Source organism: Aptenodytes patagonicus, chromosome 2 (assembly GCF_965638725.1).
Source record: "Aptenodytes patagonicus chromosome 2, bAptPat1.pri.cur, whole genome shotgun sequence".
Classification (NCBI taxonomy): Eukaryota; Metazoa; Chordata; class Aves; order Sphenisciformes; family Spheniscidae; genus Aptenodytes; species Aptenodytes patagonicus.
In genome coordinates, this window is record NC_134950.1 from 133,345,445 (window position 1) to 133,364,441 (window position 18,997).

At 42.4% G+C, this 18,997-nt stretch overlaps 1 protein-coding gene across 2 annotated transcripts in view; it reads right to left on the bottom strand.

The window, feature by feature from the left end:
- CREB5 (cAMP responsive element binding protein 5) overlaps positions 1 to 18,997 on the bottom strand; it is a 258,710-nt gene that overhangs the window by 65,241 nt on the left and 174,472 nt on the right. For both annotated transcript variants that reach the window (XM_076331268.1, XM_076331269.1), the window contains 2 exons: positions 5,401 to 5,527; positions 3,143 to 3,253 (listed from right to left, as the gene is read on the bottom strand). In XM_076331268.1, coding sequence (XP_076187383.1) covers positions 3,143 to 3,253; positions 5,401 to 5,527 — 238 coding nt within the window. The remainder of the gene's footprint in view (positions 1 to 3,142; positions 3,254 to 5,400; positions 5,528 to 18,997) is intronic.

Genomic DNA, 18,997 nt, shown 5'->3' on the forward strand with positions numbered 1-18,997 from the left:
TATTGATTTAGATGTTCACTCATTCATTTACTAGGACAGTTTTAAAGCATTAGGTGATAACCTAATTGAGAGGCACACTGCGAGGGAAACCGAGATTGTTGTGATAAATTAAATCAGTTCTGGGATGTCATCTACAATACTTTAATATTTGAAGTAACATTCTCCTGAAAAAATTAAGCCAGGAAACAAGCATCTTGGGTGGCAGAATATGGCTTTCTATAAATGCCAGGTAATACAAACTGATTAAAATATGAATAGATAAATAAATTGCATAATATAGAAACATTAATGCAACACACATTCTATATGTGTCTGTGTATGTGCTCATATATGCATGTATTTATCAGACTGGCTTCCATTTCCTACTGCAAACTGATTAGAGACCAATTGAGGGTGTGAATTTTTTGCCACCTATTTGCTTTCTCTAAAAAACCTCACATCACACAGCATCCGTACTTGTATTATTTATTCATATTTATTTTACAGAAGCAAATTAAGTCACACGAGTCACCAAATAGTGTTATGACTGCTACATACCAAATCATGCTTGCATTGCTCAGGTACATACTTTCATGTGCATGAGGCCAGAAGGATTTGGTCTCACATCTGGGTCTCGCATCTAGAGCAGCCTGACCTGCATTCTCTCATGTAGGCAAAAAGAAAATGCTGATCCACCTGCCACAGATTTGGATGGTTGATGAATCAGGCCCAAAGTCCCTCAAACTTCTCCAGATACTGCAGCCATTAGCTGCACGCAGCTTGGATGACTCTGCCTGGTGTTCAACACATACATTCTTCGCAGAGTGGGGGGCCAGCCAAAGAGAACATATGCAGTGCTGGATGCACCAGCAGTAATAGCATTAGCAGAATCCAGGGAAATCTGAAATTCCTTCCTAATGCAGGACACAATCCAGTAAGGTACTAAGCACCCTCATTTTCCACTTTTTTAAAAAAGTCGCCAGAGCATGCAAAATCTCATGCTTTGAGCACGAAGCGAAGTGAAATGGTTAATAATAAGAACAAACATGCCTGTAATACAGATGATTCAGATTTAAAATTCATGAACTTACATGTAAGAAATAATTTTGCTCTGAATATTTCCTACATTTTTTCCACTTTGTGTTCATGCAGAGTATTGTTAATAGATTCATATTTTTCAAAGCAGTGGCTAAACGAAGAGGCTTTTTACATTACATATACACTCAAACAGAAATGAAGTATAAAACTAGAATATAGGATATTAAAAAAACCCCTGCATTTAAAAAGAAGGTCCTGGAGCTCTGAATTATGCCTCTTACTCTTAAGAGTTAATGCATGATTTTTTCCACCTCTGGAAGAGTGGCAGAAACCCCCTGAAAAGTAAAGGGGCTGCTTGTTCACTATACTGTGTTTTGGAACTGATAGCAATTTCTGTCTGAAAGAACCGTGCCTTCATACATTAGGTTTAGGGACAAAACCTGCTTATCCAGATTAAAAAGTAATTTGTATTAATGTACAGTTTCAGCTATTAAAGCACAGAATTCTCACCATATGCACCAATAATTTAATCTTGTTCTTGAGTAGCCTCACACTTCCAGTAAAAAAAGGCAGGGGGTGGCAGGGGGAGAGTAAACTACAGAACCTTTAGTCCCCAAAACAGATGCCAGTTTTAGATTTATTCAGCCAAGGAGTATTTAGCTTGGCTCAGCTACGCTTGAGTTGAAAAAACACTCGCCTATTCCAAAAAGTTTTTAACAAGCTCTGCTGCAGATGCTGTTGCCATTTGGCATGTCACCATCACTGTGTGGTACAGCAGAGAGAGAACTCTTGACCACAGGTTTTCCTTGGCTGGGGGAGCCAGCAGTTTTGGCTATCACTCTTCTTCTGGCCAACTGGCTGCATGTTTATGGAGTGTGGTTTTAGACGGGGTGTTAACAGAGGTTGGGTTAACAGCCTAACCCAGACCAACAGGGAGGCGAAGGCATGACCTATCCAACCTAAGAAAACAGAGATAGAATAAGCTCGTATATGTTGTTGCTCTTAACCAAGTCTCTTGCATGCACCATACCTACAGACAAGAAGATATTTTTCTTTGCCTCAGGATAGATGACAACAACTTTAAAAGCTGTACCAGTCATGCAAAGTAGAAGTATATAAAAACATGTGGTTGCTTAATCTTTGTCGGCTTGATTTCATTCTCTCACTTATGACAATTTTACTTTGGCGAAATGCCACTGAAAGAAGTTCAGTGAAGTTACTCCTGTTTTCCACTATGATGAGATATCTTGAGAGGATAAAAACCCTACAGAGTTAAACTGCAAAATTCTGTCCTCGTATTTCCACTAGCCAGCAAATGGCAGTTCTAAAACTGAAAAAGGCTAAGTGCTTCTACATTGATGAACTCGGTTCCAGGGATATTAGTGCCGAATACCTCCATGAGAGTGCATATAAAGCTGGGGAAAACTTACAAATGCCCACTTGTAGTTTAGTTTACCTACATTAATCCTATACCAGTACATATGCCTGAGAAGCCTTGACCTTGTAAGACATACAACAACTTTAAAAACCAGTATGACATTTGACTCGTGTAAGTAAATAATTTTTGTCCAAATTCTGACTCTTCTTTTTGATGGCAACACCTTTGTTGCACTCAAGCAAAAGAAGTATCACAGTTTTATATACATCGTTCAGTCTGCTTTTTTAACACTGCCATTACCCTGACACACCATGCGCCTATCCGGAAAAAACAAAGACCATGTACACTCCCTCCACATCAGACACATTTTACTTCACTTTTTATTAACTGACAATTTTCTTTAAGCCAAGTTGTGGACCACAGACACCATCAAAGAACCAGCCAGACCATTTGCTTAAATTGTACTAATCTGCACCAAAAATCCTATTTAACACAGTATGGATCAGATAGCCCACCCTTCACTTCAGTTCCCTCTCACCGAGAGTTCAGCTAGGACTAGGAACATCTTGAAAGCTCATAGACTAAACTGACACAAAGGCAATTTACGGCAGCATATTAAAAAAGAGTGTAACATATGGCTAAAAATGAAGTAAGCAGTGTCTGGCTACATCCCCCAGTGTGGGTAACCAGTATGCAAGAGCAACACAAGAAAATAAAATAATTTTTTTTAAAGTTTTATCTTTTTACCATTTTGGCTTCTGAATGCATTGGGGGGACTTGAGGTGAAGCACACGGATTATTGAGGTTCGGCCCCTGCATCCCCATGATGTTGGAGTTCATTGACATTTGTCGCTCCATCTTTTAAAAGAAAAAGAAAAAAAAAGGTTTGAAAACGTCTGGAGACATTTGCAAGAATTTACGCTCGGTTTCTATTTAAATGGACTCAGCTTTATTCCTTCAAGTCATGACTAGAAAAATAACAATCTGTGTCATGCATTGCATGTGTGTATGCACGCAGGCGTGTGTTTCATCAGAATCGGCCCTGAAAACTCACAGCTAATTATAAAGAAAAGGGTTCTTTACTAAACAAATGTAGCAGCCACCCAGGTTTGTGCTTTTTTGTAATGATTTTCTCCCTTTCAGTATAACAACACTCGGAGTTAAGTGGTTTTAAAAGCATCACTGTATAAAGTTGTGGCTTCTGCTGTCAGTGCAGCCCAACTTAGCTTGTTAAAAACATAAATAAAAATCTACAGTCTCGAGTATATGGAAAACAAGTTGGCTCTTTTTCCTTCACTCGGACTGCTCAGCCGAGAAGAGTTTTCCATATGTCTTGTAAGGGAAGCTTTCATGTACTGCTGAGATAGCAAAAAACAAAGCCGAACTCCTCCTGGCTATTCAGAGCCCTTTCTGCAAGCTAATCTCACTAGGCTGAGAGGGAGGGATACAATTTTCAAACAAAACCTAACAGCAGTAAGGCCTGGATAAAATAATTTCCTGGAGTGTCTTCCCCGAAAAGAGGCAAGCCCTGTTACACCGCTAGTCATTGGTAGGGGTGGTAAGTAGGGTTATGGTGCTGCTTTCAACCAGGGCTGAGCATCCTGCCTTGCTTTGGGCCACTCCCCTGAATCTTTGGCTCATACAAGAAAGAAGCTTTTGGATCCTCCTGAGCTCTTCCCAAGCAGGGGAGCTATTTTTTACGCCCTGTGGTGAGGTATTGACTCCCACCCTCCATGATCCCAGCAAGAATGGGTGCTGGGCCTGGGGGAGAGGACAATATCCCACTGCCTGCTGGCGGGGAGAAGCTGCCTCTGCCAGGGCCCCTCACCTTCTCCGTGGGGCAGGAGCAGCTCCCACTGCCATCTCCTCTGCAACCCTTTCAGGAGGGCTGTGGGGCAGGAGCTGCAGCCGGAGCAGCCAGCGCTGATAGGGTCTGTCTGGCCTCCATGCTCATGTCTCCAGGGCTCTCAGACAGAGCACACCTGCTTGTCTGCAAGCAGAGCCGCCCAAAGGGCTCCCCGGCAGCAACCCGAAGCTCCTGAGTTTACCCTGAAGCAGGATGTTTGCTCCATTTCAGGTTCCTTAGTAATCATGCCAGAAAAAAACTGCCCACAGTGACATGTCTTTTTTTCTTTTGTTGAACTTCCTGGTCGATATTCCAGGAAAACTTATTGACAAGTTACTAATTAATAACTTATTAATGACTGCTCAAATAGCAGCCAAATGTGAATCTTTGTAGCCCTGTGGAATGTCCCCCTTGCTCCAGCAAAGCCAGCACAAGCAGTGCTTTCCTCCTTCCCATGGTCTATCGCTCTCAGGTTGTCTTCCAAACTGAACATCGTGGAATGAAACAGAAACTTCTCCTTTCCCAATCCCCTCTTCCCCATGCCATCCTTACTCGTGTCCACCCCTAATCTGCCCAAATGTCTTATATTGAAAGGGTTGTTAAAATTATTTAAGAATTTGAAGCTACAATTGCAAAGCACCCCTTTGTCTCCCAGAAGATGGGAAATATTCCCATCTCTGCAGAAATGAGTGGAAGATGAGCAGCGATCATGACCAAATTCTAATTAAGTGCAAGTTACCAGGCCGGAAAAGTAAGTCACATTTCTTTCTTGTTAGCTGATTATCTCCCACAAACAAGAAGATTACTTAGAGTTCACTGGCATAACTTATGTGCATGGCTTTTCCAGTTTTATCTGACTTCAGAAAAATCTTTTTGTTCCAGCACAGACATACTGATCTCACCTACATGACCAAGTGTGAGAACCAGAAATTGTAGTCTCATGTAAACCGTTTCTAATCACTCTCACACTAATTAACATGCCATTAACTGCACCAGAAATACTCTTGTGTAAGATGCAGCAGTGAAAAAGGTCCAGCTTCCTTAACTCACTACACTTTGATTTTTTAGAAAACCCAGCAGACTTTCACCTCTGCATAGGTTGAATCGAGCAAAAAACCAACCTTCCTCCCCCCCAAAAAACCCAAACCAAAAAACTTACAGGCATGAGTACAGCAGAAGATCCAGGCATGGTAGGGTTGGGCAGGGTGCCAGGCATAGAGGCAGGCATAGGCTGTCTTTGTCGGTTGTGTAGGTGCAGTAGTGAAGACAGAGAACCTGGGACAGGCCTAGGAGAAAAGGAAAGAAAGCTGTCATGGGCTATGGAGACCAAAACAAGCCTTAATGTGCCAGCCATTGCTAGGCACAGGCGACTCTAGACAAGCAGATACAGATAAGCCAATTCAGCATTTGTCCTCTCCTGCATAAATCAGCAGAACAGAAAGTTTTCAAGAAACACGTGACTCACTTTCCCTCTACTGTTTATCGGTTAAACCACCAGTAAAGTTCATCTCATAGAACATGAATGTAAATGTAACAGCCGGTCTCAGACTATGCAACTCTGCACCTTACAGTGGCCAGCAAAAGACTTCTACAGACAAAGCAGGAAAATTTCCTGGCATGACACATCAGTGCATTGCTGTAAATTCAGCCCTGGCGAACAAAAATATCTGGATGATAGTTTTGCAGACTATGACAGAAAATTAAACACTCAAATTAATTTTGAAACTTTATCACCTGTAAATAAACTACTCTAGTATTTCATCTTGCTCTTGATATTCTCTCCTGTGAAACTCTACCAAGCCTTTGTTCCGAAGCAAGGTTCCTGATTTTACCAGTTAGCATGTCACCAGGGCACAGAAAATGGAAAAAAAGAAAGAAAATTAGCAAAATTACATTCAGATTAAGTAGTTTGTAAAGGCAAAAAGTACGGACTATAAAAAAGCAGAGTGAGTTATTTTGGCAAAAGGAGTTCAAAAGATTTAGAAGGATTTTTCTAAGTACAGCACAAGGAAAAGAGTGCATGTGAGAAAGCAGGCCCACTCACAAAGAAGAAGAATCATAAAATTAATGGATTAAACAAAGCTGGGACTACTCTTTGAAAGCAGCCTTTAAGAATGTGGTTTTGGGAGTTAGTTAAATTAATCAGCTTTTTTTTTTTTTTTTTTAGTTTTGAAGAAGGTATGAGTTGCTTGAAGTTTGGGGTAAACATAACTTGTTACCTTTTCAAAAAGAATGAAAATAAGCAAGCTTTCACATACAGTGCCTCAACAAACACTGCTAGTACAAGTTAGTATGTTCAGTTCTCACAGAGCAGGATGCTCTGCAGTATAGTACACAGTTTACACTGTTGATTAGGCAGGAGAGATACCCCTAAAGGTATGAGAAGGACTGGAGAGAAGGGGGCATAGTCCAGGAGCTTGAAGAGCCTCTGCAGGGGTGGGGGTGGGGAGCATGGAAAGAGTCTAAAGACGTTTGGAGCCTCTGAACATCAGGGTTGATTTTCAGCCTTGGCAGAAGCATCCTTTGCTTCAGTGATGAATCCACAGCTAGCCACGAAAGCCTCAAAATCAGGCTGGACTGGTCAGGGAAGCAGAGTCATAACCTCAGAGCTGCGAGGGGAAGACAGTCACTTCTCCCACTTGGTCTGAACCGTGTCACACCAAATGATGGGCCTTTACTTCTTGCCCCTCCAATTGTAAGTGATACTGGCAATCGTGAATACATACACCCCTCCTCTAAGTTTAGCTGCCACTTCCATTTATCTAACAACAAGCAAAGAGGCCAAAGGCTGTGAGCAATGGGATTCACAGACATCCCGTATGGAGGACACCACATCCAGGCTCCCAAAGCGAGGTGCCTGTCTCATGGCAACACGAGCTTCTTCTGACCTACAAGTCTCATCCTCTTCTGCCCAGAGCTCAAATGACCTAATCCCCTCTTCCTTAAAACTCCCCAGTACTTCCCATCCTTGGACTTTCAGCCCTTCAACCCTCCTCTCCTCAGGCCCGTTCCCCCCAGAAACATTTCTGTCCCAACAAATGCCACCTCAAAGTCCTTGCCCTGCCCACTCCCTCATACCCAGACACCCCTGCTCCTCCCACCCCTCTGCCCTCAGCTGCCCTCTCTTTAGCAGCTGCACATGACTGAACCCATCCTTTTGTCTTGGTTCCCTGTGGAGAGAAAAAGCCTGTGTTTTGAAGGATGTTTTAAAAATCCTCCCAGACACATACAGTACTTATTCAGAAGGGGGGGGGGGAACAAAACAACAAATTTATCTCGGATACAGACAAGAAGCTCTTCCTATGCCTCCCTGGTTATCTGCTGATGGAGGAATATGATGTACTTTACATCTTCATACCCCCCCAAAGAAACTCAAAACAATGTCTCCCAAATAACGTGGTGTAACCCCTGTGAGAGCATGGAAGAAGCGCTGCGAGGGAGCATGAATCAGCTTCTGGGACAGGGGACTCTACAGTCAGCTCAGCACAAGGCTAAGCCTGGGGAGCTGTGGCGGTGGTGTAAGTGGAATGGACGTAGTGCAGGAAAAATGAGCTCAGAAAATATACTCAAAGCACACAACCCCTGACCCATCCTACTCTCTACTTAAAACACAGCCGCTCCATGTACCAGCACTCATTCACACAAGAGGACTGCCAAATCATTAGGACAGGGTCAAAACAGCACGAGAAGCAGATTCAATGATCCTTTGAAAAGAAAAAAGGGAGGAGATACCAGGCTGAATGTCAGGAGGGGAACGACCTTGGTTTGGTTTTCAGAGGCTGTGGTGACCCCCACAAGCAGACTCCACTTCCCACCGCCCCATCCTCACTGCAACTGCAGTCCTGCAGAGCAGCAGACAACAAGCTCAAACAGGTCTTCTCCACCTTGTACTTTAAAGTCCGTGCGACAGCCGCCAGACGGAAGGGCTGAGACCCCCACGCTGGGGGGGCTGAGGAATAGAACAGAGTGCAGCCCCTGCCAGGGATGCACCCTAGGTTTCCTCCCAGGAGAGCAGGCAGGGAGGAGTGGGCAGGAAAGGAGAAAGCGCTGGTGCACTCTCACGCCTGTCCCGGGACGAGACTGAGGTTTGCACCCACCCGCCTGCCGGAGCTCTGGAGCCCTCTGGGTCCACCAGCTTAGACACAGCCTACAAGAATTGTGCTGGCTAACAGGAGCAATGCATTCAATAAAAGTATCACTTGAGTTTTCAGCGGAACCGAAGTAAAACAAGTACCATGACAACAGCCGCCCCCCCTTTATTCATTCTGAGACTGTCCCACATACAGACCCTTTGTACAATTCACCAGTTTCATAATAAGCTTAGGTGTTAGGCTGTTTGACAGAAACTTATTTTGGCCTGACCTATGCAGTTTGTGCAAGTGATTCTCAAGGGACTGCACGGTTTGAGTTTTGCTTATATGTTCCAGAGCCAAAAAAATTTCCAAAATTGCTTTAATGAGTTTGGGAATATGGGACTTGGGCAAAAGGGAATTACTGGTATTTATTAAAATGGCAAAGAAGCTTCCTTGCTGTCCCCAGTTTCACCTTTAATGCTGCTTCGCTTTGGGGGTCTGCATATGCTTTACACTTAGCTAGAGGAAAAAAAATCCTCAGTACTTCAGGTATTTTTTCTTGCTACACTCTTGCTAGTCTGTTCCCAAGTGTGTTTTTGCAAAGAGGTGCAGAGCAGTCAGAGAAACCTTGTGCTTCAAGGTTGACCCTCTTTGTCGAAAAGCCTGCACCACTGCTGCCACCAATAAAAGTGCTACATAATGCACACCAGATTCCGCTCCCCTTCGGGGAAGCTGACATTGGCCAGTACTCACGGATACTTCTATTGCTTCCACATTGAATACAGGTCATGGATTAGCACGCGCTCGTGTGCACTCGCACAGAGCTCAGGGAACGTGTATGGCACAGAACCGTATAGGCTGAGATACTCAATTCGTCTAAGACATTTCTTCTCCTTCCAAGGACAACACAATCTCTTTTGTTGTTGCTTTCTATCCTGCAGCAAAGAAAGTCAGTTAGAGTTTATAATTGTTATTTTTAATGTTGGACACGTCGACTCTGCTCCTCTCTTTGTAAATGCTGAGGAGGTGCTGCCTGCAGCCTGTCAGTCAATATTGCTGACTGAGGGATTTTAATTCCTTGGCACCTGTGTTGCTAAATAAATAGTGTTGTTGGGCAAACAGCCCACAAATAAAGGACAGATAAGATAGAGAACTGGCAAGTGCTCAACCTCACTGAAAATCTGGCCATCTGTGGGGTTTTTCCCAACTTTAAGAATTTTCATCGTATTCCAGCAGGAGCCTGCTGTTGGACACGATGGGGTCTCAGTCAGCATTTGTACACTATCTCTTTGGGTGTATGCGGCCTGGATGGCTATCGTTACGGTGGCTTAGTAAAATACCACGTGTTAGCCAAGCTGCTGTAACTGACCATGTTGGCTCCCCTCCCTCTGCATGGTCGTGCTAACACCGTGAGTCATCCTTACCACCATTTCAGCAGATGGGCGGTACCCCGCTAAGCCATGGTGACTCGATCATGTTCCATCATATGACTCTATCCGACGATTAAAGGTAATTCCACTAATGTAATCAAATATCTGTGATATATACTTCACTATGTGCCTTCTTGATTAATACCAAATATTCTGTCTGCTATGATGCAACACCTATCTGACCCAGTTTTCTAGAGGGTCTGATGACTAAACACTACATTCGTCTATTAAAAGACTATGCTTCCCTTAACATGTAGTCTTCAAGGACAGTTTCTGCAGATGACAATTTGCTGCTGAGGTCTCATGAGATTAGGTTCATGCTGACCTAGAGCATTCAGGGCTATGTGCAGAAGGACTGATGCTATTTAAAGTATCACTGCAGTATGTTTTCTCTTACGGTAAAGCACTCTGGGTCAGTCGGTCTTACCATGACCCCTCTCCTGCTCCTTACTCTCCTGCATGTAGCATCCAGCAAGAATACCTACACCACAACCCAGTTTGTTCTACTTTAGTTAGCTCTGGTGTGGAAAAAGTAAAGCCGTAAGTATATGGAGTTGCACTGGAACTCGTCTCTTGACTTTCTATGGCCTCCAGACCCAGCCAACTCACACAGGAGCAGCCCACAGGTGGCTGGTTGTGCTGTGGCAATTCGCCATGTTGGGTCAGCACTGGCTCAGGCATTTCTGCACCACGCTCCAGTTACGCAACACAGACTTGCCCAGACTTTCATCATTTTTATATATATGTAGGTATATCTACGTATGTACATACATATATATTTATTAAAACAGTGCCTAGAAGCCTTGGTTTAAAAACTGTGGGTGAGGTCCTGCCTCAAAAAACTTGTAGACCAGGATAAAACAAGAGAGAGCAAGTGGAAGCAACAGGGAGATGGGGGTGAATGTAATGTAATGAGGAACAACCACTGCATACCAGCAGCCTGAATCTTTTCAAGGTATGTCAGTACGTGCATGTGGTTTGGGCAGCTTTCAGGCTGAAGCACCCAAGTAGCCTACCATGCTGAGAACGAGCACAGTTGGCCACGGTCAACCCTCTGAATGTCTCATGGACAAGCAGGTATCATCCCAATTAAACTTTTCATTGGGTATCGTCCCAATTAAACTTTTCATTGCTAAAAAGTAAGTTCACTGGAGCATGTGGTTCTACAGACCAGCTGCAAACCACTTCCACAGCAGCTACTGAGGCCAGAGTACCTGACCCAAGTGCTGTCCTCAGCTTCAATATTTGAAAAATTCAGTCAGAGGGCAAAGACGTGGAGGAGATGTTTTAACCTGAGAAAAGTGTACTGACTGGAGGGGTTGCCTCACTTACTGCTGGTCTGCTGTTGTTTAATCCACAGTGCCATTATTTAAGCCTGTCAATCCAACAATAGCTTTCCTTATTTGTGGCCCATTATTTGAGGTGCTCCCTGCCCCCAAAAAGCAGGGCAGTTCTGTCTAGTTTCAATTTATTCATTTGTCATTCAGAGGAGGAAAGAAAAAACAAACACAAAGGAAAGCGACAACAAAGCATCACACAAGCACTTGGAATACCTTGCATAGTTGCAGGGACCTCACCTGACCTGCTGTATCCCATGTTTAATGATGTTTTAATCACAGCATCACCAGAGAGCCAAGCTTTCCAAGAAGTGGGAGGTTTGTGTCACCAGGTTTTTCAGAGAGCCAAACCATATTCAGGGGAAAAGAAAACTGGCACCTAAAATTAATGGCGCTCTGCCAACCTAGTAAAGATCCTTGTTTGTATTTCTCAGACAATTCAGACATCTGCATGATGTGGGTAGATTATTATTATCAGTAGCAGACATTTATACTGTGGTGGTGCCCAAAGGTCCCAGTCGGGACTGGGACCCCATTGAGCCTGGCACTGTACAAACACAGATAAGAGACAATTCTTACACAGTGTGTTTACTAGACACACAAAACAGATGAAAAGTAGAAGACGGAGATAGAACACACAAGCAACTAAATAGGCTAAAGAATTGGAGACAGTTTAGTGGCGCTCCTACGGTTGCTTTTTTGTTTCTTTATGTTTTTTATTTAACTGGTATGCTCAGAAATGACAGGACTGAGGAAGTGTGCAAGAGGAAGGGAGTAACTAAGATTGAGACACAGGAAGGGCAATACCCTAGAGAGGGAAAATTGTGGCTCATAACTCAGAGGATTTGGGGAGCATCCAGACAAAGCTATGCTTTCTGTAGAGATTTTTAAACAGAGTGTGCATATATTTTCATATATGTGTTACCTTAAGTTATTTTCCCAATGTTGGACAAGAAGAGATTTCAGTCTGGGAAAGAGAAACTAGCTGATGGTAAAGACACTGGCAAAGTGAAAGTGATGCTTGACACTGTAATGAGAAACTGGAGGACTGAGATAAGATAAGGCTAAGCTGCGAAAAGTCTTAAAGACAAGAAGCTTGATTCAGAAGTGAAGGGAAAGCCCATGTAAGTGTTTGAGGAGAGCTGGCACAATTAAGATGACAAGCTACACATTGGCAGGCACAGAGGTAGAAAGAATTCAGCAACAAGCACCACAAAAGGAGCAAGATGCAGCAGACATATGAAATGATATGGACAAAGTCAAAAGCAAGCAAAGAGATGTTACTTCTCAATTCACGTATCCCTTGATGTCACGTGAGAAGCTGTTCACCGGGAACAAAGCAACTCCATCAGAAATGCATTCTTGCGTACTTGCTTTAATTCACAGGGACAGAGCATCTAACCGAAGGGAAAGAATAAGCCGGGAAAAAAAAGGACAGGGAATGGATATATGTACAGTAAAATACTAGAAACCTGTGGAAAAATGCCTCCAAAATTTGTTAAGAATTTTGTACTTTTCACCCAAGCTTGTAGGAGAAAAGCCCCACAAATCCGCAGCCCCACTGTTGTAATGCATTTAGTGGGCCAAACTCTATTTAAAGATTTAGTCAATGGTAAATCTTGCCTTTAGAAACTCCAATTGTGCTAATGCCACCTATATTTCCTGAACATATGTTTAAGGAACCTCTGCAAATTCAGCATAAGTACAAGGACCAGCAGGTCCTTGGAAGCCTCACAGAACCCATTAACATTTGCCTTTTGGCTCTTACAGGTCTTAGAAACTGCTGGTTTCAATCTTCCCTTCCCTCTAAATATTTCACTGGGTCTTATTGCCTGACCCATTACAAGAAAAATAAGAAAAGCTAGAATGGTTTCTTAGACTATAACCTCCTCAGCGAAGTTTATGTTCTGCAGAGTGTTATGCACACAGCTGGAACTCACAAATGATACGTGGAGGATAATGGCATAGTTAAAGCAAAACAAGGAAACACTGCGAAAGGCAGGTTCAAGGGACTATAAAGAACTAGCTCATATAAAAACACACTCTTGTAATTAAAAAAATTGTGGGATAAAACCAAAAAACTGCAACATAAACATGATTTGACCATGAAAGCAAGCAACGATGTCAAACTGATTCCACTGTTGTCATGGTCTCCCAGCTCAGATAGGACCAAAAGCTTAATTCTTCAGGAAAATAAATGATTTTGCATCGCCACAAATAAAGGTGTATCAGTTTTCACTGAAGAAAAAAGGTGGCAGTAAACGTACCAAATGGCAGCTGACTTAAAACCAGGAATAATAACCACAATAAAGCTTACACAAACACTTTCTAACGTGTCCATTCTTTTTAAGGGTCAGGCTTAAGGCTCCAGCCTGGCAAGCAAATTCAAGAAAACTTGAAAATTTAAGGCTCATTGAGGAAAAATGTCAACAGGTTAAACAGCTGGAAAGAAACCTAACCCCAGCATCCAGACAAAAGTGATGACTGAACACCAAGTAACTCTTCTGCCAGGTTTGTGCTACCTAAAGGTGCTGGAGCCTTCATTTGCTCAAGTGACTCCATTCGCAAACATGTTACAGCAGTGCAAATGGCTTTTAGTTGACTTTCGTAACTTTGCGTCTGAAAAGATTTGTAGGTTGCAAAAAGGCTGGAGAAGAAGCCCCTTTTACTCTTAAAGGGCCGAGAGGGTATTTGGAGAGCTCTTGGTGAGTACTCACTACCAACAGATGCCTATACTGGAAATATGGTAAAACAAATTTCTCAATTAAAATTCTCTTTCTATTCACCCTTATTATTTGGACCAGTGAAATTTAATAGAAATACTAAGATAAAAGAGCTTTGTAAACCCTGCTTTATAATAAAAATGAAAAAAGAATCTTTTTGAAGTGATTTATTTTTCCTTTTTTTTGTTCATTTTTTTTTTAACTTCCCAAACAAAGCAGAAGTTTGTCTCTGAAAATAAGACGGTGAATTACAGCAAAGTCATGAAAACAAAGAACCAACAGTTTCTCCAGTGCAGGCTTGTTACCATGAGCTAATAATTCCAGACTTTAAGCAAGCTGAGCCTCTTTTTTAATAACTGCATGCCTCTAGGCAAAGTATTTCTACTAAAAATTATTGAGGCATGGAACAAGGCAAGGTGTGTGAGCTAATGTTGGATTGTTCAGTTACTAAACCAACTGCTATAGCAATGAGCCTGCTCTGAACTGACAGATTATTTCTCTGTATACACTTGTATAAACACACTGCTTAAGGTCGAAATCTGTGTAAGCTTTCTTTTCAATTAAAATGTCAAAGATGACAGCACATGTTTTCACTGTCCTCCACAGGATGATGGATGCTGCGGCAGCAGTTTCATGCCCCTGTGTTTCGGAGATGTTTGCCTGCCTGCGTGTCTAAGAAAGGTGTACTTGCTGATCTTCTCATACGCCTGCAGGCAGACAGGACTGCTATGGAGACCTTATGCTTGGCCTAACATCTCTTGACTTTTTCTTCCTCAACGTCCCGTCATCTGCCCCCACACCCAATGTTGTAAAAGTTAGAGCAGGAAGGCTGTTGTGCCCAAGGAAGCTGGAAAAAGGGTCCTGAATTAAAACACCAGATTGATACTTAAGTGACAGGCCTTAAATCCCAGGCTGGTTTCTGATCATGGCCAATTCACTTCAGGCACCTAACTTAGGTCCCCACAGAAACGCAGTTGTTCTGTGTAGTCAACAGAAAGACACAGCGCACCCCAAAAGGAGCTTCCAGCAATTTTTCCAAAAAAACGGGATGAATCTGAACCTTTACATTTCCTCAGCTCCATATCCGTGAAAATTAATAAAACTTTATCCATCAGCTTCTCCTTCATTTTCATCAGTCTAGGGCTCGTACAAAGCCAAAGACAGTGGCTCCAAGCGTTGCTGGGTCTCAAGACCACGTGGCAATACCACTCACAGCACACATAGCTGTAATGCTATGGTTGGACCTGTAGCATCAATTTGGTCACACTTTTGCCAGAAAAAGACTGACTGATGGAAACAGTCTCGGTGAGAGAAAAACTCTCCAGCATCTGCCACTGGCAGATTTAGTCTGTCTAAAGCTGACAAGACACAACTGTGCTGTATGCATTATGGAAAGCAGAGTTTGCCCACAGTCACTAGTGAGGAAAACAAGTAGGTATACACGTGAGACGATTTATTTACTGAAATCTAAATTCTACCCTCAACACCAAAAATACTATAAAAGTAACACATGCTGTAGAAATCTTTAAAAAAAAGACATTATTTAAGAAAATAAAAACATGGTTTCTTAAACAAAATACCAAATAAGTAAAACAGAAAATTAGAAGCTTGGAAAAGTCTCAGATGAGATAGGAGATCAGTGGCAGACCAAAATCCAGCTCTTAATCCCATCCTTTAACAAGAATATCATAGAGATACCCTGTGCTTTTTAACGTTCATTGCTTCCCTAGCACTTCTGCCATCACCACATGCTCCTGCAGTGCCAAGCTCTCTCAACAGCCCAAAGAAAAGTTAACACTTCTGCATGGCCCACCACGGTCACAGCCCCAAACGTGCTCAGTGTCTCAAAGCTGCTGGTTGTTTCAGTGGGTGGCAGTGGGGGAGGAGGGAGAGGAGTACGTACATTAGGGTGTGCTCCCAATTATCTGTTTAGCAAGTCACCTCCAGGTGTAAAAATATCTTAGAGCTGCCAAATAGCTATATATCTTCAGTGACCCTCTTCCCACCCCCAACCCACTTCACTGATTCCTTTCAAACTTTCATAAAGATCAAAATGAATATATGCCATTTCCTGGGAGGAACCTTTGCATGCGCTTCATCTTTTAAACATGCTAAAAATCCCAACTGACAGCTGTATTAGTACAAATGATGAGAAGCATGGGGAAGAGGTGAACCTCAAGGCAGAAAGAACAAAGTCGTGGAGAACTGCTGCAGCTGTACTTCAACAGAGATCAGCTCTGAGCAATGCTGACTGCTCTTGTTATTAAAAGAGCTCACGTCGCCTTCTCTGCCTACATGTCAATGGGAGTTACCACCGACTGAGAGCATCAGTAGTGCAAACAGGAATCCCAAACTCATCTACAGCATTTTTTACATAGCTACAGCAAATTTCACTGAAGGGTGGAAATCATGTTAGCTGCTATTTGCTAATAAAGTCCCCCAGAACAGTATATATTACTGAACGGTGTGCTCCAGAAATGCCCCATGGCAATGACAGAAGCAGTACAGGTAGCGGCTGCTGCAGATTTCACTGACACTTAGATGCCAACATAGGCCAGTAAAAGTTTCCAGCAGCGTGCAAGGGGAAGAAGTGATAGCTAGTAGAAGCCACCGTCCACTCATGTGCAACCACAGATACATGGGAAAATCCCTCCCCCTACGCATGTATGCACGCTAAGAGAGACAGCAAAAAAGAGCCGGCATTGAAAAAAGGTTATTTTATTCTTGCAACGAAGTGTATATTGTCATCGTAATTTCCAGTCGCTAGCTGTGCCCACTCCCTCCCTTGTAAGTACTGGTTCGAGCATGAACCTGCAGCTAATTTTGAGGTTGGAGTTCATTTGTTTTCACATCAATGCAATTAATTTCCACTGGAAAATGCATCTCAGGCATTCAATCAAAATAGGCCTAAAATAATTGTGAAAAGCTCATCTGTCTCCAATCTATATAATGTTTTAAAAATTGGATGCATGCCCTGCAATAACACTGCACTTCACAAAGCTTAAAGCTCTAAACTTGAGGGTATCAGTTACATTGAAACTGTAGTAAATTAAAACATCCAGTTTCTGGTTTGCATTGATTTATAAATATCGACAAAACTACTATTGCAGTCATTACCACTTTGGGTGCTCCGAGTTGAATTTTCAACAGTTCAGGGTTATTTTCATTCTTATTGTGGCTACAGTAGCCTTTCAAGTTATAGACCAAGTTCCAGATAACATGTAAATCTTAAATCTTAGGTTTAAAAATATGCATACAAACCAGCCAATACTTACAATAAAAAGCAGCAAGTCTAAGTGGTTGGCAACATCAGATACCAAGCACATTTTTTTTAGACTCTCCAGCTTAAAGCAGAAAGGATACTTACTGTTAGGAAATGTTTTAAATAGAAGTGAGTGGAAATGGGACAGAATATGAAAAGGCAAATACCTCCAGGGTTTTTTACCGGGAATTTGCTGTTCTCTTTTGAATCATTCTTTGGAATGAGAGAATCAGAAGCGTATTCAAAACTTTTCTCCTAAAGAGCTTTGCACATTAGTCTACCTGGTGACCTTCAAAATGTGCTTGTTTATGAGCAAAATATCACTGAGGAAATATAAACCTGAAAAATAAAGACAGCTCATGAGCTGTAACCCAGTTAACATAATAATTTGAGAAAACAGTAAGAAAAGCATGAACATGTCAACAGCAATAGAGCCAATTCTCAATGGTGTACAGCACACAGCTTTGCCAAAGACAATGGATTTAAACCAACAGGGAATCTCGCTCATACGCACACATGCACGCACACTCAATAAACACACAGTACATAACATACATTACATCTAGTTGTAAAATAAGCTTTGACAGTGATCAATGTCTTATGCTTCAAAAGAAAACAAAAATCCCCACCTTACACCTTGACATCTGTGGACTACTACCGGGTAATTTCTCCTGACCCCTTGTGGTGATTAGCTTATGAAGTGAAGCAGGAGGATCACCATAATATTCACAGCATTTCTCCTGAAAGCACTGGCCAAATTCTACCCTTGCTGCTCTTCTTGATACCGTCACTGAAGCCAATATGCTGATCTGCAATCCAGCTTTCCACTATTCTTTGCATTCATCATATTTGTCTTGTACAGCACGTACAGTACAGTTGAGAAAGACAAGGAGAGGTTGATCCTACTGTGGCAGATGTTCTTTTGGGCATGATGCTCTTGCCATTGAAGTTCACAGGAGTGCTGCTAATACAGTCATTTAGAACAGAATCAGGCCCATAAAAATGTATGACACCTATGAAGATATCTTCCTAAATTATACCCTGAAATGCTGACTTACGAAAATAGGTTTATTTCACTTCTTTACCTTACAATTTGTACTGATGTTTCCAGTTTAGTGCTTCACAGCTGGTTTTTGGTTGTGGTTTTTTTTGGCTTGAGAGACATGTTATCTTAAAGAGGAAACATTCACCCAAACCAGAACTTTGTGTCGAAGATTAAGGCAACATCCACTGCACCAATTTAGAGTAAAGGGCTTAATGCAAAAGCGCAGGTCATCCCGCCAACTTCCAAGAGTCTGTAGTATGAACTAACACACTGTTAATTTTTTTTTTCTGATTATTTATTTCATATGTCTTTAACATGAACCGTAAGTTCACACATACTGCATGAATAGTTTTGGTTTGCACTGTTTCTTTTTTTCCTCCACTTTCCCCTTAAGAACCGCTGCTGAAACAGTGCTTTAGCTAGAAAGCTGCCATGCCAGGGGACGTAATGTAGCAGCAGTATGATCAGCAGAGTCAAAAACTGAATTCGATGAATTTTGAAACTCTGAGGGTACTGGATAACTTTTAAGTTTTTGCACCTCACAGCTCTCAGCATTACAATTCAGCAAGGAGGAACCATCTTTGCATAAAACGGTTTAAAAAGACCAGGCTAACCAGGCTAGAAGGACCTCCCTAGCTGCATTTGCATGGTCGAAGTAATGCCACTCATCTAGACACGTCCCGAGTCTACCGTAGACACACAGGTCTGAAAACAGCCCTTCCAGGTACACGAGTGTCATTTCAACTCGCACTGACAGCCCGATGCTGTGAAACCAAACTCCAAAGTACCGCTTTTCAGTGAAGTGCCACTACAGCCATTGGAATCAACTGCAGCATTTGCACTAAGCATTTCCAGATTTAAACTGTGGGAACTGGTACCCTGGAGT